Here is a 21,784-nt window from a genome sequence, read left to right as displayed (position 1 = left end):
GTTTCAGTGCTTGGAGAAAGTGCTGAGCATCTGCGGAGGAAAGTACTCTGAAACAGTCGCTGGTTTTGAAAACAACTGTGAGCTGAAGCCTGGAGCTGCTCAGCCCGGGCTGCGGGAGCCACCCCTGAGGGCGCAGAGAAGCCATTACCCATGACCTGGGCTGGTGCCTGCCTCATGCTGACCTCGGCCTTAGGGGGTTCACGGGTGCAGCTTGGTGCGTGGAACGTAAACGCAGAATTCCTTGTGTGCAATATGTGCAAAGCATACACCGTGTGTGTGTAATGAGTAATACCAACACACAAAGCTTACACGTGTTATATTTGAAAGGCGGAGCAGGAGACCGCTTGCCGCTGGTTTACTCCTCACCCGCCTGGGGGCCAGGACTCCTTCCAGGTCTCCCCCGGGGCGGGACCCGAGCTGCAGGCCCTGGGGTGCTGGGGAGCTGACCCACACCCAGCTCCCGCCCTTCTCTTCTGAGGAGCCGAGAGCTGTTGAAGTTGACACTGGATCTGTTCAGAGACGTCCTGTCTCACCGAGGAGTGTGCACCTTTCTCTGCAGGTCCCACGACGTGAAGAATGGAGGTGATCTTCCTCACGCCGCCCACAGCCCCGGCCAGTCGTCCCCTCGCCCGCTCCTCAGTCAGCGGGGGGTCAGCAGCAAGCAGGCGGCGCCGGGCTTCATCGGGCCGCAGCTCCCCACGCACGTGCTGAAGGTAACACGCGGAGAGCCAGTGCTGAGCGCGTCCCAAGGCCGCAGTGCGCGTGGCTGCGTCCTCCGCCTGGCCGCGCCCGCGCACTCACGCACCGTTTAGACATGCGGGAGCCTCCAGGCCAGAGTGGGGTGACACCGAGGAGTGCCGGGCTCCGCACTGTCGCTCCGCCACGGCCTCTGTGCTAGTCAACGGCTGTACAGGTCAAGTTCAGAGTTCCCGTCTGCCAGCTCACCCCCCAGACGCCTGCAGGGGCCAGGCGGTGGCAGGACCCGGTGACTTGACCGTCACCCTTCCCTCTCAGGGCATAGTTAGCAGGAAGCCGGAGCCCAGATGAGAGCCAGCCACTGTGGGCTGTGGGCATTCTAGCTGCCAGCCAGACCCCGGCCTGGGGGTCTCAGTGTTGGGCTCCAGTGTAGCCGCCCTTTGAGCAAGCTGCTGCTCCTGCTCCCCCTGTGCCGTTAGGAGCGCGCGTCTCCTAGCTGCCGCCCGCTGGCCTTGACCCCGTCCCTGCGTCTCGTGGTGCCCGTCTCCGCAGAGCCGGCCGGCCTTCACGCAGCTCACGAGTGGGGCTGCCCAGAGCGGCACACCTGGGCTTGGCTTCGCAGCTCAGCGCGGGGTGCCCCTCTCGACGAGGCCCTGGAGGAGTCGAGCGCTGTGGGGTACTTTGATTGCTGTTTTTGCTTTGGTTTGTGAAACCTTCCAGTGTTAAAATAATGGCTGATTCAGATATTTAATAAAATACTTTTTCCCTCGGGGCCACCACAGGGAGGACAACAGGGCTGGGGGCAGACGCCCCCTTCACGGAGGGTCGCCTCGCACGTGGCGTCCCAAGCCTGTCTCCGTCTACAGGGATGACTCCCCAGGAAGCCTGCTTAGGAAGAGTGGGGTGGTGGCGTGCCCCGAGGGACAGACGGTGTTCTCACCAGCACGTTTGTCTCATGTGCCAGGCAGCTGCCAGGAGACCAGGCCTGTGGCGGGCCTGGGGGGCGGGCGGGGAGGCCCTGGCACTGCAGCACATGGGCTGATCGTCCCCCTTAGCACCCGCACCCCATATGGGCACTGCTTCCTGTCCCGGCAGCTCCACTTCCTGTCCAGTTCCCTGCTTGTGGCCTGGGAAAGCAGTGAAGGGTGGACAGCTCCAAGGCCTAAGGCTCCTGCACCCACGTGGACACCCGGCTGAAGCCTGGCTTTGCATTTGAAGAGTGAACCAGCGGATGGGAGATCTCTCTTTTTCTCTGTCCTCCTTTCTAACTCTGCCTTTTAACTGATAAATCTTAGAAGAAAAAATGCAAGTGTATGTGGGTTGGAGATGATAGGACAAAAGGGAGGTGTTTGTAGACGTGTGACACCTGTTAGAAAAAAGGAAAAGGGGCCCGGTGCGATAGCATAGTGGTTAAAATCCTTGCCTGGAATGTGCCAGGATCCCATATGGGCACCGGTTCTAATCCCGGCAGCCCCGCTTCCCATCCAGCTCCCTGCCTGTGGCCCGGGAAAGCAGTCGAGGATGGCCTAAGGCCTTGGGACCCTGCACCAACGTGGGAGACCCGGAAGAGGCTCCTGGCTTCAGATCGGCATAGTATCGGCCATTGCGCTCACTTGGGGAGTGAATCATCGGACGGAAGATCTTCCTCTCTGTCTCTCCTCTCTGTATATCCGCCTTTTCAATAAAAATAAATAAATCTTTAAAAAAAAAAAGGGATAAGATCAGAAGGGGAGGGGCCTGTAGGCCAGACTGTGTATCAGGGCCACGTGTCTCACGCGCTGATCGGCTTTGGTTTTTCCCTCTAGAATCCTCCTCAATTAAATGGGACCGGACCGTTGAAAGACGCACCAGGCAGCTGCATGTCCAGTCCCAATGGGAGTTCCAGCGTCAACAGAGCTAGTCCTGTGCACGCCTCGACTTCGGTGCAGAGCTGGTCGGTGAACAGGCCCTCTGCTGCCCCGGAACACCCCAAGAAGCAGAAGATCACCATCAGTCTCCACAACAAGCTGCCTGTGCGCCAAGGCCCGTCCCCAGCCGGCCCCCACGGCGGTCCCTCGGAGAGCCCGGGCAAGCCGGCCCCCTGCGCCACCGTCTCCACTCCCGCAGTACAGCCTACCTCGAACGCGGCCAGCGCCGTCCCCAAGCCCGTCGCCCCCGCCGAAGCCTGCTCCGCCCCCATGGTCAACGGCACGGCCAAGCTCAGCCCCAAGCTCAGCCCCAAGCTCAGCCCCGGCGTGCTCGTGCCCTACGGGGCCGAGTCATCGGAGGAGTCGGACGAGGAGCCCAAGGGCCTGCGCCGAGAGCACGGGCTCGGGGCCAGGCTGCCCGAGAACTGCCCGCCTGCCCGCGCCGAGGCCGGAAGCAGCCCCGCCTGCCAGCAGGAGCCTGTCCACGGTGCTAAGGGCGCAGACAGCGAAGCCACGGAAAGCGGGCCGTCTGTGGATGGCGCCAGCTGCCAAGTCGCGCCTGCTGTGCCCTCAGAAAGCTCCTTTGCTAAGGCCAATGGTCTTCCTGGAAAGGTGAGTGGGAGTCGCCAGGCAGGTGGGCTAGTTGGCTTGGCTAGATGTGGGGGCATGAGCTGGCAGCCAGCATTGCTGTGTCTCTGTTTTTATTGTAGTTGACACCTGCTCCTTTGCCATCTCTCCCAGAAGACGAGATCTTAGAGACCTGCACACTCAGTAGCAAAGCGCAAGGCGCGGCAGGCGAGACGAGGTAAGAAGGCCGGCGTGGGCGGAGGGAGAGCCTGCAGGGCGAGGCACCGCTCGGAGACGGCGTGGGGCAAGACCGAGTCCCGAGAGATCGGAATACTACACGGGAGAGGTCTCCCACCTACTGGTTCACTCCCCGCATGGCTGCAAGAGCTGGGACTGGGTCAGGCTGAAGGCAGGAGCTCCTCTGTGTCTCCCTGCTGGGTCTCGTAACCCTCCGCTGCTTTCCTGGGTCATTAACAGGAAGCTGAACTGAAAGTGAAGTAGCGGCAAGTGGCAGCTTAACGCACTGTGCCGTCGTGCGGGCCCTGACTGCATGTTTGCCCGCTCTAGAGGCTGGGCATGGTTGGCAGTTGCCCATGCAGGCCACTGTGCAGCTTCCATGGTTCCTGACTGTGTGTGAGGAGTGATTGCGGGGGAGTCGGGTCCTCGTGGAGTTGGGGGGAGATTCTGTCGAGTCACATCTGTTTGCCGAGGATCCGTGGTAGTGCCAGGGCGGGAGAGGCCGCCGCCAGCCTGCTGGGGTCACGCCGCCCGACAGGAGGCCCGGGGGCTGACCGCGTGAGTGCAGGCGTGCTGTACCCTTCGGCCTCACTGGTGATCTTTTTGTCCTAGCGGCAGCTGCCTGGCACCGGCGGTGGACAACAGCCCAGAGGATCCCACAGCAGAGCCCGAGCCCGAGGCTGGCGCAGTGCCACCGGAGACATGGGAGAGGGCCGCCGGCCTCGTCGGGAGCAGCCGGAAGGCCCTGCCGCCCTCCGACCCTGGTGGCGCCTCCTCCAAAGAAGGCCCTGATGAGGCCTCGACGGTAGCCAAGGAGCCCGTGCCCGGGGCCAGCGGCCCGTGCCCCAGCCCCCAGCCTGCCGCGGGGGACAGCCAGCCCTCCCAGCAGGACTATGGCAGCTGCTCCGGGGCCCCTGGCAGCCCACTGCAGGAGGTGACAGGGCCGCTGGCGGGCAGTCCCTCGGACCCAGCGCCCCCGGAGAGGGCAACTGAGCTGAGCCCAGTGCCCGTGGCATCTGCCGAGGCTGCCTGTGAGCGCAAACTGTCAGTGCACCTCAGTGGGGACTGGGGCCGCGACCCTGAGGGGCCTGCCGCGCCCCCTGCACAGCCGGCCAGGACCGCAGGAAGCCAGCCTGAAGGGGGCTCTGGGCAGAGCCGCGGGGACAGGGGCGAGGAGAGCAAAGGTGGGCACAGCGGCCTGGAGCGGTCTCCGGTTAAGGAGAGAGTGGGCGGCCCGCGGAAGGTGGACCGGGGCCATTACCGCACCTGGCGGGACCGCTCCTCCAGCGGGGAGCACGTGCGGGAGAGCCGCAGCAAGACCCAGGAGCACCGGCACCGGAAGCGGCACTATGACCGGGAGCGGGCCCGGCCCGAGCGCCACCCGGCCGAGCCCTGCGGCGCCCAGCACCCCCTGAGCCCCGGTGACCGGCACTCCCTGGGCACCTACGGCCACCACCACTCGCGCCCCAGGAGCGCCTCGGCCCAGGGCTGGAGCAGGTGCCACCCGTCAGAGAGCGAGCACGCCTGGGGCCGGGGCAAGTACTACCCGGACAGGATGCGGTGGGACAAGTGCAGGTACTACCACGACAGGTACACCCCGTACGCGCCCCGGGACTGGAAGCCCTTCCACAGCGGCCGGCCCTGCAAGGACTACCGCTGGAGCGGCCGGGGCTACGAGGCTCTGGCCAGGGACAGGCAGCGGCACCACGCGCACAGCACCCGCACGGCCACCACAGCCCCGGGCCCCGAGAAAGTGGCCCAGGTGGCTCACGATGGCGCTGCCAGCCTCGCTGAGCGCTTTCACGAGCACGAGGAGCTGCGGTCCCGGAAGCGGAGGTATGGCAGTGTGGACAGCGACGACGGCCATGACAGCCACGCGGCCAGGAAGGCTCCCCGGAGCCCGCAGAGGGACTTGGCGGAGGAGCCGAAAGCCAAGAAGCACAAAAAGTCCAAGAAAAAGAAAAAATCCAAAGATAAACACCGAGAGCGGGACTGCAGGTGAGGTGGGCGCTGCCCACAGGGGACTGGCATGCTCGGCTGTGCCCACAGCCGTGCCTTGTTGGCGGGCCCCTTGGCCTGGCCCCTCCAGAGTAGGGACCCTGAGACCCAGGGCTGGGCCTCCATCTCTGTCTCTTTTCCACTGGAAATCTGAGTGGGGCATTGTGCTGTTTTGAAAACACCACCCTGGTGGGCGTGGGAGTGCTGGGGGAGGGCAGGACTGTGTGGTCCCTGGAGCTGCCCTAGACAGCTGGGTGCCCAAGACGCCTGCAGGTCTCAGGAACGGCGGTGGGTCAGCCTGCAGCACCACGCTGCTGAAGCCTTGCTCGCTGGGCGGGCTGGGCGGGTGCGCGGGGCGGCCTGGCTGGCAGCTGACTGACGCCGCCTCCTGCTCTCACAGGCATCAGGACTCAGACCTGGCGGGAGCAAACTCCGACGCAGACCTCCACCGCCACCGGAAGAAGAAGAAGAAAAAGAAGAGGCATTCGAGGAGATCGCAGGACTTGGCGAAGGCCCCTGAGCGAGGCCTGCCAAAAGCCACGAGCTATGGCACTGGGGACCGCTGGCACAGGGGCGAGGGCAGCTTCCTGCTTGCCACCCTGCCCGGGGAGAGCCTGGGGCCTTTACGTGACAAAGCCAAGCACCTGCGGCCGGAGGGCAGGGCCAGCAGGTGCCGCCTGTCCGAGCATGGCCAGGGTAAGAGGTGCTCCTTGGGACCGAGGAAGTAGACTGCTCGTGTAGCTGCTTTGTTATTTTGGGGAGAGGGACGGGATGGGGGAGTTAGGGTGCTGGGTGCAGGAGAGGACGGGGCAGGCGTGCAGTGGGGACCAGCCCCCACCTGCCATGGGACAGGGTCCTCAGTGGCTCAGACCATTCGCTCAGAGCTGGACCATGCTAGGAAGTGCAGGGAAAGGCCTGGGGCCCGCGTGTTTGCCTTGTGCGGGGCATGGGTTCTGTGCGTTGATGTGCAAGGTATGAGCTGTCGCCTCCCGAGGCCGCCCTGAGCGCGGGGGGCATGGGTGCTGGCATGGGTGCTGCGTGCTGGGTCTCCCCTCGCCTAGCACTGCTGTGCTTCCTGAGGGCACTTTGGCTGCTGTCGTTATGCGTCTCGAGGCACTGGACCCTGGGAAGGAGCCCTGAGTCTTGCTGTGCGCTGTCTGGGGATGCACAGGCACAGCCGGGCCTAACTGCAGATACTGCCAGGGCATGGGGCATAAAGCTGCTGGCCCCCTGCCACCACCCAGGGCCACCATGGTTCATCATGAGGGTGTCGGCTCTTTGTCCTGGGAGAGACCCATCTCCTCCAGTGGCCACAGCCAACATGCACTATTTATTGGAGGGACAGATGAACCCCAGGGTGAGGTGCACAGGCCTGGGTGGGCAGCAGTTGCAGCTCAGAGCAGGGGCCATGGCTGCAGCCAGAGCAGCTTGAACTGTTGTCGGTAGGTGGGGCCCCTCGCTGGCCACGTGTGCACCGTGCAGGGGAGGTGGGAATGGGCCGTGGGCACTGTGTGGAGAGGCACCGGGGGCCACAGCTTCCCACTGCTCAGTGAGCCAGGGCAGAGGTTTCTCTTACAGTTAAATTTATCTGAATTTGAAAGGCAAAGTTTGGAGAGACTGACAGATCTGCCAGCTCACTTGCTAGATGGCCTTTAACAACTGGAGTGAGCAGAGCCTAAGCCAACAGGACACAGGGTCCCAAGCATGTCCTCCGCAGCTTCCCCAGGCCACGAGCAGCGAGCTGGATGGGCAGTGCAGCAGCCGGGCTGCTCCTCTGGGTGTGGACGTTACAAGGCTCGGCTTGACTCGCTGCACCACCATGCTGAGTCTGTGCTGTTTCGGGCAGGGTCCCACAATTTTTTCCAGCGCACCCAATCCTAGGGGCCAGGCCCGAGTGCCTGCACAGTGCCCAGTGGCATCTCGCCAGGGAGCCTGGTGTGCTCCTGGAGCAGGCAGCCTCGTGCTCCACATTCTGGTTCCGTTTTCTGTAGCCCCGCAGAGCACTACAGCAGGGAGTGCTCGTGGGGGTTGGGCCTGCATTGCTCCCTTCCCCGGGAGGGACCCTAGTGCCACATGGAGGCCTTGCTGCATGTGTCAGGTGGGCTTTGTGGCTGTGCCCATGCCCACTGCCCACTGCCCACGCAGAGGGCAGCACTGACTTGGTAAGCCTGTTGCTGAAATGTTTCCTGATTCTGCTTTCCAGGTGATTGAAAACTCAGCCTCAAAACCCCACTAGTCATGGTAAGCTGCTTCCCTGGGTTGTGCACTCAAGGGGCTGTGGGACACAGGGTCGTGCAGCTCGGCTGCAGCCCACCAGGGGCAGCCTGTGGACTCAGAACCAGGCCCTCCACCGGCCAGGGCGATGCGCGGCCCTTCCTCCAGGCAGTGGCTCCCCGGCCCCATTATAGCCTGCGGGGTGCTGCTCCCCGTGAAGCAGCCACACTAGCTGGGGCAGAGTGCCACTGTGAGTGGCGGAGTCAGGCCTGGCTAGCATCTGGATGGGTGACCAGAACCCCAGCCAAGGTGAAGGCCACTGCGGGGTGCCAGTGGGTCCTGGGAGGAGCTGGGCCTCAGCGTGAGGCGTCCCTCAGTGAGGCACAACTGCTGGCAGGAACTTGGGGAGGTGGCCACCCCAACGCCTCCCACCTCTCTTTCAGATTGACCGTGTTCAACAGAAGCCATCCCCAACCCAGCTTAAATTATAAACACAGAGAGTAACCTTGTTCAAATCTGCGTGGTGCTGCTTTGGTAAATACTGTACAGATTTTACCATGGAGAATTTTTTTTTTTAGTTTTTACCTTTTCTTAATTGCCCTTATTCCAAGTGGATGAACACTTTCTACAACCGTGGACCCTTGTAAGATACCGTGCACAGAGCTCACCTTGAAGCTAACGCCCTGGAACCCGACATCTCAAATGCTGCTTCCTTCAGCCTCAGGTCGACCCTTCTCACGTAATGTTCCTCCACGTCAGGCATCTGGTGCAAGACCAAGCGGGAGGCCGGGAACCACAAGTACAAACTGACCGTCTGTGTGTGTAATTTAAAGACTTATTTAAAGAGCCGCAGGCGCTCGAGCAGGCCTGCGAGGGCCCTGTCGGCCGCGATGTCTGACACTAGAAACTAATTGGCTTCATATTTTAGTTGTATTCAAGATTTGAAGATGTATTTTATAGACAAGTTCTGTTTTTGAACTTTGTGGAACTATTCCAATCAATTGACCAGTTATGATGAGTATTTACATTATGAATGTATAATCCAAACATTATTTGTAAAGCCTACAGTATGTTTTTATTACATAACTTTTTTATACAGCGTCTCTGTCTTGACTGTATACCGGAGTCTGAGTTGTCAGCTTGGTCCCTTAAGGTTTCTAGTTACAGACAAAATCATACTGTGATTTTATTTTTACTATGGATATGCTATCAAACTGTGACACACTTACAACTCACTGGTCCTGCATCAGGAGACGGAGTGGGGAGGACTGTATTGAATACAGTTTGTATCTGAATAATCTGTATGGCTTATACAGTTTGTGTTGTTCAGAGATGTCTAAAGTTTGATCTTTGTTTTTTTAAAGATTAAAAAAGCACTTGCCCCACTGTAAATATACAGCATGTAAAATTTATATAGTATATAAACAGCAGCGAAGTCACCAGCCTGTGTCCTTTCTTCACGCGGGAGGGCTCCCCGCGTGGGGGACCTGTCCTCGGCCTTCCTCCACGCGACAGGGTCAGAGCTCTGCCAGGCAGCAGCTGCTGATTTTACCAGCTGTTCACTTTACAACAAAATATCAATATATATTTTGATATTAATAGAGTATTTCTTCATGCAGGCTTTGGGAGTATATACACAATTACAGATGCTCCAGAAATCAATATACATGTACATTATTTACATGTGATAACTCAGTGCTGTAAATACAAAAGGAGAAACCATGGGTGTGGTTTCTGGTCCACATCAGACCTCACTGGGTGGCTAAGCACGTCTAGGTAGATAAGACAGGCATTGCTTCTAGAAGCTTCCCCCATAACCAGCCTCTAGCGGAGCACGCTTGGGGCCACACTCAACTGCCTGGCTGGGTTGGGAACCCTGCAGACACCCGCTGACCCCGAGCAGGGCCTGGCGGGAGCAGCTGGAGGCCGGGCAGCCGCTCTGTCCAGGCCCCTCGGCGCTCCTCTGTACTTGGTCTCCATCAAACTGTCTTTGGCCGGAGAGCTGGGAAAGACAAGTCACTTACAGGTGTGGACGCCAGGCAGGGAGGAACCCCACACGCTGCCGCGACTCCCGTGGCAGTGGCGGGGCTGGCGCGGTGCCGTGACTCGTGCGACAGCAGCAGCTCCACGTGGGCCCGGACACAGCTGGCGGGCACCGCTGCTCTGAGGCAGATCCAGGCTCCCCACTCCCAGTGCCACAGGACCATCCAGGGGGACGGGCAGAGGCAGCAGCCTGTCCATAGGATGTGTCCCTTGGGTGGGGGTCCGGCAGCAGTCCTGCTGGGGCAGGCCGAGGCCCAGTGGCGCCCACGCCGCCCAGGCACTTGAAGGATGCGTGGTGGCTGTTCTCCCGTGGAGTGTTGCGACAGTCACGATCCCGGAGGCCCAGAACAGGAACAGGCCTGGGGCCGGAGGAGCCGCGGCCACTCACCCTAAGTGCAACATGGCCACCTGCTGGATGTGGCTGCAGGGTGCGGCTTCAGGGCAGGGCACCCGCAGGCCCCTGGTGCCGCCCTTCAGGCTGCTCTCTGCCGCTCACCCAAACCACAAGCACGTTGGGGAGTTGCAGGATAAATGCCGGCTATGGTGAACCAGGCCCGAGCCTGGGCCGGAAATGGAGCGCTGGTCACAGCTGCTCGGCCCTGGACACTCGGCTTCCTGTGCAGGCTGTCACCACTTCCCTACTTGGAAGAAGTTGTGAGGCCAGAGGCGAGGGCTGTGCTCCCGCTGCTCCCGCCGCCGGTCACCTCGCCTGGTCCCTAAGGGGCCTTGCCTGCCCCGGCACCCACTGCAAGCCACCTCCAGGAGCTGTGTGTGCCTGTGGGTGTGTGTGCAGTGCACAGCATATACCTGTGTCCAGGAGTTAAATTTATAGCTGCCGTTCTAAAAATACTACTGTTAGAAAGCATCTTTTGTTATAGCTTCAGAGTATAAAAGGCATATAAAAAGCTATAATCCCATATATGAGAAAAAGAATTCTGAATAAAAACAGTGGTAGCTTTTTCCGTTCCCATTTGATATAAAACAGTGGCTTCTAGAATGTTAGCACCACCCAGCCCAGCACGAGCAGCTGGCTGTGGCCGCGTCCAGGTGGGTGGGGAGCGCAGCGCCGTGACCCCGGGCGCCGCGCAGGGTCTGCTGCCCCCTGCAGGCTGCCAGCGGAGGCGCGCCGAGGGGTCAGTGCTGCGGGGGTCGGTCCGTCTGCCTGCTGCAGGAGCCAGGGCAGTTCTATTTCTTATTGGCAATCCTCCTCTTCCTCGTGGCCAGCATGTCATAGAAGGGGTCCCTGCTGATACTGGCCCTGGGGGAGGAGGAGAGCAGAGGTCCAGGACCAGCCCCCACTCCCCTGCCCCTGAGCCCGGCCAGCCCACAGCCCACACTCACTTGATGGATTTGATCCACTCGTCCTTCTCCTCGGGGCTGGGCGCTGAGATGCGGTACACCACGTGGTTGCCCTCCACCACACGGCCATCAGCCTCGGTCTTGCAGGCCTTGATGACCTGCCCTTTGTGGCTCGGGTTGTAAAGCTCAAAGCAGTTCTGGGGGTGAAGAGGGGTGCTGTCAGGGGGCGCGTGGGCCCCACAGGGGGCTAGGGCATGAAGGGGATGGTGGTGGGGTTGGTGCTCACAGGTTTCCGTGGGTCCTCCACCTCTCTGATGCTGAGGTTCTCCAGCGGGATGATGCCCCGGGGCTCCTTGTCCTAGGACAGAGCACAGGACCAGTGTCAGGCCGGGCCCGGGGTGCGGGGCACGGGGGGCAGGGCCCGGGGTGCGGGGCGCAGGGGGCAGGGCTGCCACCTACCGTGGTGAACTCGAAGTAGTAGAGGCAGTTGTCGGTGAGGATGAACCAGCGCCGCTTCCAGGTCTTCACGCGGCCGCCTACGAGCAGAGGGGCGGGTGAGGTGGGCGCCAGCGGCCAAGAGCCTGGGGCCGGGGACCCCACAGGGGCCTGCTTTGTCAGAAGGGCTTCCGAGAGCCCCGCTGGCATCTCCACCTCCTCCTCGGGAGCATGGTCAACATTGCGAGCACGGTCCTGGGCAAGCTGTGTGGCTCTGGCCATCCAGGGCCCCACATGCACCCTCACCCCCGGGGCGCACAGCTGCCCTCTCCACGGCCACCCGGGGTCGCCCAGATGACCCATGACTCTGGCTTCCTGGAAGAGTTAGTTGGGATGGACAGGCGTAACCCCATGAAATGGCAACAGGATGAAGTCGGTGCTGGCTGACCGGTCCGTCAGGCCTCACCCGCCATGCGGGCACGGTGAGCGCGTCAGTATTTACACAGCCCTGCGATCCATCAAAACTAGGCCCCCTCGCCCGCCTGGGCCATTAGGAGATTGAATTACTTCTCTAACAAGGTAGAGAGCGAGCACACACAGACACAGACACACACACACACACACACACACACACACACACACACACACACACACACACGCGCGTGTGCACTCAGCCCAGCGGGAGCAGCCCCACTGCCCACCACGCTGGCCCTGGCTCCTGACCTGACACCACACAGGTCAGATGACCCTGCCCCTGGCCACAGCCTGAGCCCCCAGCACCGGGCGACGTGGCTGTCCCTGTCCTTCACTGACCCCGGGAAGCCATGGGGAAGGCCCAGGATCAGGGGAGATGCTGTGACAGCTGCTCCTGGGCTACCTGAGCCCCAGCTTCTTGGCAGGCAAGGAGATACACTGCAGGGAGCCCCCTGGGGCCCCATATGACCACCTAACCCCAGTCCGGGTGTGGCTTTCATCCCCAGAGCTCCCAGGAGTCCCTGACCCAGCAGGGCCCCAGCCCTCCTTTCTGAGCCAAGGTTATCTCTGCCCGCACGACCACAGCCACGTTCACCAGGTCCGGTGGTGAGCTGGGGACGGGCAGGCTTCCGGTGGAGGGAGGAGGAGGCCGAGCCTGTGCCCTCCAGGGCGCCTAGGCTGTGACAGCAACAGCCCCACCCTTCACAGACCCCAGGCATGGAACCAGGTCCTTGGCAGCTGCCAGCCCCGTCTCTGCCAGGCTGCTCGCAGCCACCAGCTTGGCGGGCTCTGCCTGGCACTTGCTGCCTGGCTGACAGCAGGTCCTCTGAGGCTCAGAAGCCCGGGGATCACTGTCCAGCCTTTCCTTTCGTTCCTACTAAAGGGAGCAGGCTGGGCCTGGCTGGGCCTTGGTTCAATGGGCACCAGGGTCTGCCATGTCGCCATCAGCAGCTGCCAGAGAGGAGGGGTTCCTAGAGAGGCCTGAAGCTCCCAGGGCACCCCGTTCACCCAGGGATCAGGGTGCCCTGTACCCATCCCATGGACGGGAGCTGGACCCTCACGACGGGCATTCACTGTCTCAACAGAAGTCCTGCTTCCCCACTGCTGGCACGCGGCTCACACATGCCCGCTCACGCATGTGCACACGTGTAACTTCCCCCTCCACAGCAGTGCGCCTTGGACCACATCCTGCTGCGTTTGCACAAGCCCAAGCTCAGGCCATTTGTGGACAACCGGGTAACTCCAGGGGATGCCGATGCGCCTGCACGCTAACACCCACACCACAGCCTGCGCTACAACGGAACCAGCTGTGTGGTCACACCTGCCCAAACACACAGCTGGGGGACCACGTTCTGGATGCCACCCCACCTGCAGCCGAGGCCCGTGCCCGGCACGCCTGCCTACACGTCAGTGCAGCAGAACCTCCCTCCAGCTCAGCACCCCCAGCTGCCCTCAGCTCTCTGGCGACTGACCCCCGCCTGCTGTGGGCTGGTGCCAGGTCTGAGGGGGGAGCAGCCTGCCTCCGCAAAGAGCTCACCCTCCTGGCCCCTGGCATCCCGGTCTGCCCCGCTGCCACCGCTGGCATGCAGCCTCTGGCTTCAGCCTTCACCCTCGAGGGCAGTGGACAGGAGACCGTGCCTGTCAGGCCCTGCCAGGCAGAGCCATGCCCTCCCGGCCATCTACAGGCTACCTCGGCCCCACCCTGCGTACTGCTGCTTGGGCCAGCTCAAGTTCAGCACAACCACACAGATGCGCCACGCACAGAGCTGCTCCTCCACGCACAGAGCTGCCCCACGGCTGGCCCGGGTAGGAATGGAGCCGCTGCCCCTGGGGGAATCCGTGCATCAGTCAGCCGGGGCTGCAGGGTAGCTTCCAGGCCAGGCTCTGGGCAGAGGCCCACAGCCTGCAGAAGGCCGGCGGAGACCCGGCAGGGAGGGAAATGCCCTGGGCAGAGCTCATGGTGGACCCATGGGCGCTCCCAAGCCTGTCAGCTACCGTGGCTGGGCAGAAGATCCCCTCAGCCTACAGCCAACACCTGCCTCAGGGGAGCTGTGGGAGGTAACCATGCCTTTCTTTGGCCTCGGGCAGCAGGCTCCCTACACCAAGCTCCAGTCCCAACCCCCAGTCGGCCTTGAGCCTGAGCTCCTAGGACGCCCATCGGGCGTGGAAGCCACTCGACGCCCGGTGGTCCCAGCACCTGCGAGCATGCATGGCGGGTTAGTCTGAGGGCGGGGGGCTGAGGGCCAGGCTGGGTCTCGGTTCCTCTCGGCTGCAGGCGGCTCCGGGCCCTCGACCACACCGTGCAGGACGCTGAGCCCAGCGCGTCCAAAGCCACATGGATCAGATGGATGGCAGCCACAGATCGGAGCATCACACAGACCAACGTGAGGGACAGGACCCGGAAGAGGAAGGGGCCGCCGCGGTGAGGCGGGGCGGGCGCCACGGGTACGTACCTCCTAACGCAGGACAAGCAGGGACAGCCCGGCACAGAACAGAAAGGTGAGAGCCACAGGCAGAAGGGAGACAAGAAGGCACATTGAAAGCAGTCATCAGAAATGCAGCCGCACAGACCAGAGGGAGGCACGGGGCCGTCGGGCGCGAGCAGACGGCTGCCCGTCCGGACCCTGGCAGCGCGGGGCCAGGCCTGGCCGACTGCTCTTCCTCTCTAGGGTCCGCGGTGGTGGGCCGCGGGCTGGGGGCCACGCCGGGGGCGCGTGCGGGCAGCTCACCCAGCTTCAGCAGCCAGCCCTCCCGGTCAGGGTTGAAGAAGGTGTGGGTCAGGTCGTTCCCGTCGTCCTCGGGGATCTTAAACGGCTCGTTCTTGATGCTTTCGTACAAGTTCTGCGGACGGAAGAGCAGCAGCTGGTGAGCGGCCGAGGCCCTCCAGCGCTTCCAGGCCACGAGGGACGGGCGGCCACGAGGGACGGGCGGCCACGAGGGGCGGGCGGGCGGCCACGAGGGACGGGCGGGCGGCCACGAGGGACAGGCGGCCACGAGGGACGGGCGGCCACGAGGGACCGGCGGGCGGCCGGCGCTCACCCGCAGCAGCTCCTCGGGCAGGTCTCCGCCCTCGTTGATGCCGCGGTTCATGGTGATGAAGCGCTCGGCCGTGGGCTTGTCGCGCACGTTGTGGTTGTGCAGGCTCGTGTTGAGCATGATGATGGCGAACGACAGCACGTAGCAGGTGTCTGCAGCGGGGCGGACAGCAGCTCAGCGTGGGGACAGCCCCCCAGGAGGACCCTCCCCAGGGCCCGGTGCAGGGGCCTGGCCTGCAGGCTGTCCTCACAGCCAGCAGGCCTGCGGGTCACAGGCCAGGCGTGTCACAGGGCCCTCCTGTGGGCTCAGGGGCAGGCCAGGGCCACCCACCTGTGGACTGGAAGACGCCGGGGTTGCAGAGGCAGTAGCGCGCAGCAAAGGCCTCCATCATGCGGTCAATCTTCTGGGCCTCCCCAGGAAGCCGGAAGCTCCACAGAAACTGCCTGCGGGAAGAAGGTTGCTGCTTCCTCCCGGGCTTGGGAAGGGGAGCCCCTGGCAGGTGGAGACTCTGGACCTGGGCACCGGCCTTCGGGAGCCCGGCCGAGGGGGCCACGGGCATCTGGGGTAGCAGCTAAGAGGCCACAGGGCCTGGGTTTGAGTCCCGGCTCTGCCTCGTGCAGGCAGCAGTGATGGCTCAAGCCGCTGGCTCCCCGCTTGGGCCTGGCTCAGGCCCAGCCCCTGCAGGCATCTGGGGGCGCAAACTAGCAGACAGAAGCTCCCCATCAATGCAATCAAATTAAAGCAAAACACGTAGCCCCTGGGGCTCTTGCCCTCACTGTTAGCGACCCTGGCACCTCGAGGTGGTCTGCTGGGCCTGCTGTGCCCACAGCTGCAGCCACGGGGTTCTCCTTCCAGACCAGCAGGACCTGCCACTGCTCAGGGACCTGCCACAAGCTGGGGCTCAGGTCTGCCCCGGCGGCCCACCTGCGCTGTGAGCCATCCCGGCAGCCAGCGCCCCGCCTGGGGTTCCCCAGGCAACAAGACACCTACCCTACCAGTGCTGCCTAACATTGGGCTGGAGCAGAACCAGGGCCTGGCCTGCTCCCTGTGGGCAGCGTGCCTCATGCCAGCTGTTCCACAATGCCGGCTGCTGCAGTGATTTCAGCGCAGGACGGGGTGGAGGGGGGTCAGGGGAGGGCTGAGGTGGGCACGGGTGGGGCTGAGGTGGGCACGGGCGGGGCTGAGGTGGGCACGGGTGGGGCTGAGGTGGGCATGTATGGAGTTGAGGTGGGCTTGTAGGCCCTGAATACACTGCCAGGCACTCGGATGCTGGGACACTGATCCTGCCTTCCAGAAGCTCCAGCTCTTGCCCAACCCTCTTCTCCCACAGGGTTCCCAGGGGGTGCTTCATGCCTCGCCCCACTGCCCAGTCACAGCCCTCTCAGCCAGGACCGCCCCAACGGCCGGCAGCTGCCTGCAGAAGGCAGATCCGCACAGCAGCTCCCCTGCCCCAGATCCCATCTCCTTCATGAGGAAAGCCAGAGCCTTCCCAGCACGCAGAGCAGCCTCGTCCTGCCCAGCCCTTTGTCCACAGCCTCAGTGACTGCCATGGGCTCTGTCTGGAGCCCAGACCTGTTGCAGTGGCTTCTCCGGGGATTTGCTGGCAGCCCCTGGTGCTGGACCTTGGTGCAGTAGCCGCAGACACATATCCGACTCCCCAGCTCTGCACCTGTCTCTACCTGAATCAACCCGGGCAGAGGCTGCTGGAGCCAGTGGCTGAGTGCAACCCCACCAACACCGCCCCGTGCACTCACGTAGGTCAGAGAAAACGGTCCATATCAGCCAGAGCGCAGCACGGAGCGGGTCTGAGAGGCAGGACCCAATGAGCTGTGGCCACGACCCTCTACTCCAAGGGCCAGCTGGCGGCTCCCTGTAGAGGCCTGTTCCTGTCGCTCTGCCCGTGAAGGCCCTGCTGTCCCTAGGCAACGGCTCAGGGTCAAGACCAAGAGGCCCAAGCCAGACAGCAGAAGGAAACAGCCAGACCTCTTTCAGCAGTGGGAGTGGTGCCTAGGAGCGCTTCAGACCCCTAACAAAGGTGTCCCCCTCTGGATTCTGCATTGACACAGGGGACAAGACTGGGGCCTGGTGGTGGTTTCTGCTGGTGGGAGAGTCATACCCTCCCGGGCACTCTGGGAGAACTGTGTGCCTGGTGCTTGGAGCCCAATCAGGTGGGAAGCGGGCCCGGGGGTGCCAAGGCCACGACCTGCAGAGCAGGCTGTGTGGGCAGGGGGCCTCGGTGCCAAAGGCAGCCAGGGCCTACCTGCAGGGCATGCAGGAGGGCATGCAGGCCACGTGCAGGTGTGACCCCGCCCTGCACACGTGTCCACGCCTGCCTGGAGTGGCTCAGAGCATCAGCACTGTCGAGGCCTGTGCCTGGAGTGACCAACAGGAACCTGGGCAGGTGCCGCCTGCACCTCGGCGGCTTCAGGACACCTACCTCAAGGCCTGGACGAGGTTGAGGTCCGCGAACTCATGAAGCTCAACGAAGGCCTGAAGCACCTTGATGTTGAACTCGTCCCTGGGGAGGACAGGAGGTGGCTGTGAGTCAGGGCTGCGCGAGCGGCTCAGACCCCTACTCCCTGGGACCCCATGGCCCCAAAGTCCCTGTGTGCGCCTTCAGGCGGTGACACGTGCTGTGGGGTCCAGGCTCCCCTGCGCCCAGCAGGTCCCATGTTTCTGGAGGGCCGAGCCCCGCTGGGTGTCTGGGGCCCAGCTGTAACCCCTGTCTCCTGGGCTCTTGGCTCAGTCCTGGGCCATGTCCTGCTGGCCTCACGGGAGGACCACTTCCTCTCTGGGCTAGAACCTGCACTAAAAGCTAGCAGCAGAAGCCAGTGGCTGTGCAAGCACTGGGCTTTGGTACAAACTGTCCTCTCCTGTTCTGGGACGAAGACCCTCTGGTGCCACAGGCCTGGGCCCGCTGGCATCCTGCCCTCACCTCTGCCAGGAGCAGTGAGTGGACTTCTCAGTGGAGGAGGCCAGGCAGGTAAAAGCCAGCCACCTTCTACATAAAAACGAACAGTAACCTTTAGGACTGTCATTCTGGTGGTTCTGGCCAAACATGAGCTGAAGCTGCTGACAAAGGTGGGCAAGGCAGAAGCCCCACTCTCATATCCCGCACGCCCGAGACTCGGCAAGCCCAGTCGGCCCCTGCACCCAGAGGACACACACAGCGGCCAAGCGTGCCGGGCCCACGGCAGGGCTGGGAGGAGCAGCAAGTGCGTGCACAGCTGGAACGGGCCCTGAGATGGCCTGGTCAGGCTGCTGCCCTGCCTCACCTTTCCCCCAGGTAGTCCCCGACGACCGTCTTATTCAGGCCTTCTCCTTTGTAGAGGAACTGGGCGACGTCTTCCGGTGAACTCTGCAGCAGGTCGTTTTCTACCAGAAACTGAATTCCCTGGGAATGTTGGGGTGGGCTGGTCAGCAGGGTCACGCCAGGCTGTCACTTGGACCACAGCCTGGCAGGGCACATGGCGGCGGCAGCTCCACCCCCACGCCCCCGCTGTGTCACCCAGCAGAGCAGGGCACGGTTGGGGCCTTGTGTGGGAACAGAACAGCGGCCGCCACCCGCAGCCTTCCCACCTGTGGGGGCGAGGGACATGCTATTTGTGGTGGACACTGTAGTGGGCCTGTCCCCTCTCCCAGCATCCTCGCTCAGAACTGGAAATAACCTCATGACTGGATCTGGCCAGAGATGGACACCCACACGGGACGCCTGGGCAGGTGGGCAAATCCCCAGAGAGAGGGGCCCAGAGGGTCGGCACTGCTGTCGCTCCGCATGCCTTGAATGCAGTGTCTAAGGTGACCACTTACTGATTTGACAGGCAAAGTCAGCAGGAGCGCTGGGGAGCAGTCAGAATCAGAAACAGACCACCTGCCGGCTCACTCCCTAAATGGACACAGCGGCCGGGGCTGGACCAGGCCAAAGCCAAGATCTTCCAGGTCTCCCACGTGGGCACATGTGCCAAGGACCTGGGCACCTTCTGCTGCTGTCCCAGACATCAGTAAGAACTGGATCAGAAATGGAGCAGCCAGCACTTGGCAGCGGTGCCCACGTCAGATGCTGGAGTCGCCGGGACAGGCTCACTCCCACTGTATCCAGCGCTGGCCCCTCACAAGGGGACATGAGGAGCTTGGGGCTGGTGCTGCCATGGCTACGGTGGCTGTGTGAGCACACCAGTGCCAGGTGCATGCCTTCTTACCAATTTACTGCTATCCCCAAGGCCAAAACCCCTGCCAACTGACACACTGGGCAACCAAGCCAACTCCACTTAGACCCCACGCCTACCTGAAGTGCCCACAAAGCTGCATAAGCATCTCTGAACCCCAGGGCCGCAGCTGGCTCGACTGGGCGACTCAGTGTGCCAAGTATCAGAAGGCCCGGGACCCTGACAAGAAGCTGTCCCGGAGCGTGGCTTCAGAGCCAGTCAGAGGCCCCGAGGGCGCAGGAGGCTGTGTCTGCGGTGGGAGCAGCACCTCCCACACACACATACTCCCACGTCGGGACAGGGCTTCCACCCACCCCCAGTCCATCTGCAGGTTTGCTATTTTCACAACAACACAGCACAGCCGGAGCAGCCCAAGAATTTCCAGAAACTGGAAACAACCCAATCGTCGGGCAGTGAGAGAAGAGGCAGACTCAGCCTGGCTCGTGTGTGCCTGCAGGCTGTGGCTGCCGGGGTAGGACGAGTCTCACAGCCGTGGCGGGCGAGAGGGGAGGAAGACGCGGCAGCTGTGACCTGATCCCACAGGGAGGCAGCGGTGCCACACAGCGTTCCCCATCAGGGATGCAGGAACATCCTGGGCTCACACGGGAGGCGACCCTGCAGCAGCACAGGGCGTGTTGGTGGGCACTGGGCTGGAGCGCTGGACACAACCCATGCGCCCGCACCATGAGCCCAGGTGCGGCTGTCAGAGCTGGCGACCGCAGTGGCTGCCGAGTGCTGCCCGCTGATCCCTGCCTGTGCCCGCAGCCCAGGCTCACCAGGAGCGAGGCCTGGAAGGGATTCTGCTGCAGCGTCAAGATGAGCCCTGCCAACCCTGTATTGGCCCCATAGCAGGCATCAAGCCCCAAGGCCTCAGCCTCCAGGGCCAGGGGTGCCTGCCTGCGCCTCCCTGCCTTGTTCTGGCCTGCTTGGACCGCTCTGGCTTTGACCCACTTTCCTGATGGTGCAGACTCACTCTGCTGTGTGCGACCCAGCACCTGCTGAAGCCAAGCTCATCTCCCCTCACTAGAAAATTCTACCCCCTGCTCTTCAGCTCCGCCTTTAGGGCCTGTTAGTCTGATGCATCCAAGTCTGGGTCTAAACTAAAGGCTTACCTGCCTGGCCATGGGCGGGGCCTTGGAGTCTGAGGATTTCACCTCAGTCTGGTTATAAAACAGTCCAAGATCTCCTTAAGGCGCTCTCTCCCCTCCAGCTCCACTGTCTCCTCCGGGACTTTTCTCTCTCACAGTCTGGGCTGCAGGATCCACATGCCGTGACTGAGTCCTGGGCAAGGCTCCCCCTTTCCTGGCTGCAGGGACACCCAGGCTCGGGCCTGAGCCCCCAGCCAACCTTCTCCCAACCTCCAGGACAAGTGCTTCTCCCGCTCGGGTGAACCACGGCCCACACAGACGCCCTCTGGGAAGGCGCCTTTCCTCCTCCCATGCACTGGTGCCCCTCTCAGCGTGTGCGGGCACACAGCTGGGCATCCCTCTCAGGAGAGCCACTGGCAGCCCAAGCACGCCCTGCATCTCTATAGAGCAAGAGTGGGGGCTCTCCGAGTGGCCCCGAGCCAGGATGCCAGTGCATGGCTCAGCAGACAGGATGGGGCAGCCTGCTGCAGCCCTGCACCCCACTGTCTGGGCACTCCGTGCCCTTACTGACCTGCCCATCTTAGGAGGGCACCTCAGCCTCAGCTGCTTACGGGCATCTCCGTCTTCCCACCACACCTGAACGGGGACTGACAGGGAGCAGCCCACCAGGAAAGCTGGCCTCATCAGGCGCCCCCCGTGGACTCTAGCAGCCTGTGGCCTGCAGCACTGCCACCCGAGAGCTCTGCGCGTCCCTCCTGCTCTGTCTCTGCTCCGTGGGTCACAGGGACACGGGGCGGGTGACCGTCAACAGCTCTGGAGCCTGCAAGGCTGTCTGCTGTGGCTCTGCAGGGACCACTTGTGTGTCTCCCATCCCATCCCAAAGGTCGCCTGAACCCAACCCCAAATGTGATGACTGTTGGAGGAGGGCCTGCAGAAGGGCATTAGGGCTGGGACAGGGCCCTGGCCATACAGGGCTTGTGTCCTTAAAGAAAGACACCCCCTAGAGTGAGTGAGCTGCACAGTGCCCTCCCCAGAGCCCCGCCTGGCTGGGTCCCTTGCCTCACCGCTCCAGCCCAGGCCATGGTGCTCTGCTTCTGCAGCCTGAGGGGCCATGCCCACAGAACCAGCAAGATCCCCATGTAGACTCATTGTGCCACTTACTTCTTTTAAAAAAAAAGACTTTCATTTTTTGTTTCAAAGGCAGAAGGAGGGACAGAAAAAGAGATCTCGCACCTGCTGGTTCAGTCTTCAAATGGCTGCACCAACCAAGGCTAGGCCAGGCCGAAGCTAGGACTCCACCTGGGCCCCCCACACGGATGTGGGGGCTGAATCATCTAGTCTATGTGCCTTGCCAGGTGCATCAGCAGGGAGTTGAATCAGAAGCAGACAGCTAGACTGCAATCATCACTACGCAGGGGATTAACCTACTGTGCCACAACACTGCCCCATCTGCTTTCATCAAACAAAATAACCAAGTTACCAAACTGAATTAATAATACTCAAATAGTGAGGTGGGAGTCTGGCATGGTAACCTAGTGGCTAAATCCTCACCTGGCAACTTCCGGAAATCCATATGGGTGCTGGT

General features: G+C 62.3%; 2 protein-coding genes across 3 annotated transcripts in view; one reads left to right on the top strand and one right to left on the bottom strand.

The window, feature by feature from the left end:
- The window catches only part of USP42 (ubiquitin specific peptidase 42), a 47,402-nt gene extending 38,341 nt beyond the window's left edge, over nt 1–9,061 (top strand). Inside the window, exons 12-18 of the mRNA XM_040989982.1 lie at nt 560–713; nt 2,502–3,215; nt 3,314–3,408; nt 4,020–5,405; nt 5,806–6,101; nt 7,609–7,646; nt 8,063–9,061. Coding sequence (XP_040845916.1) covers nt 560–713; nt 2,502–3,215; nt 3,314–3,408; nt 4,020–5,405; nt 5,806–6,101; nt 7,609–7,616 — 2,653 coding nt within the window. The 3' untranslated portion in view covers nt 7,617–7,646; nt 8,063–9,061. The remainder of the gene's footprint in view (nt 1–559; nt 714–2,501; nt 3,216–3,313; nt 3,409–4,019; nt 5,406–5,805; nt 6,102–7,608; nt 7,647–8,062) is intronic.
- Nucleotides 9,062–9,854: 793 nt separating this feature from the next.
- CYTH3 (cytohesin 3) overlaps nt 9,855–21,784 on the bottom strand; it is a 93,592-nt gene continuing 81,662 nt past the window's right edge. Inside the window, exons 5-14 of one of the 2 annotated variants that reach the window (XM_040989991.1) lie at nt 18,182–18,300; nt 17,344–17,424; nt 15,237–15,349; nt 14,910–15,058; nt 14,600–14,711; nt 14,324–14,326; nt 11,421–11,497; nt 11,248–11,319; nt 11,004–11,158; nt 9,855–10,920 (exon numbers count right to left, since the gene is read on the bottom strand). In XM_040989991.1, the coding sequence (XP_040845925.1) occupies nt 10,848–10,920; nt 11,004–11,158; nt 11,248–11,319; nt 11,421–11,497; nt 14,324–14,326; nt 14,600–14,711; nt 14,910–15,058; nt 15,237–15,349; nt 17,344–17,424; nt 18,182–18,300 (954 nt within the window). In that variant the 3' untranslated portion in view covers nt 9,855–10,847. The remainder of the gene's footprint in view (nt 10,921–11,003; nt 11,159–11,247; nt 11,320–11,420; nt 11,498–14,323; nt 14,327–14,599; nt 14,712–14,909; nt 15,059–15,236; nt 15,350–17,343; nt 17,425–18,181; nt 18,301–21,784) is intronic. The other variant, XM_040989990.1, reaches the window with a different exon arrangement.

This window comes from Ochotona curzoniae, unplaced genomic scaffold (genome assembly GCF_017591425.1).
Source record: "Ochotona curzoniae isolate NIBS_2020 unplaced genomic scaffold, NIBS_Ocur_1.0 contig_54, whole genome shotgun sequence".
NCBI lineage: Eukaryota > Metazoa > Chordata > Mammalia > Lagomorpha > Ochotonidae > Ochotona > Ochotona curzoniae.
The sequence above is the reverse complement of the archived record's forward strand: the minus strand, read 5'-3'. Positions and strand labels throughout refer to the sequence as shown.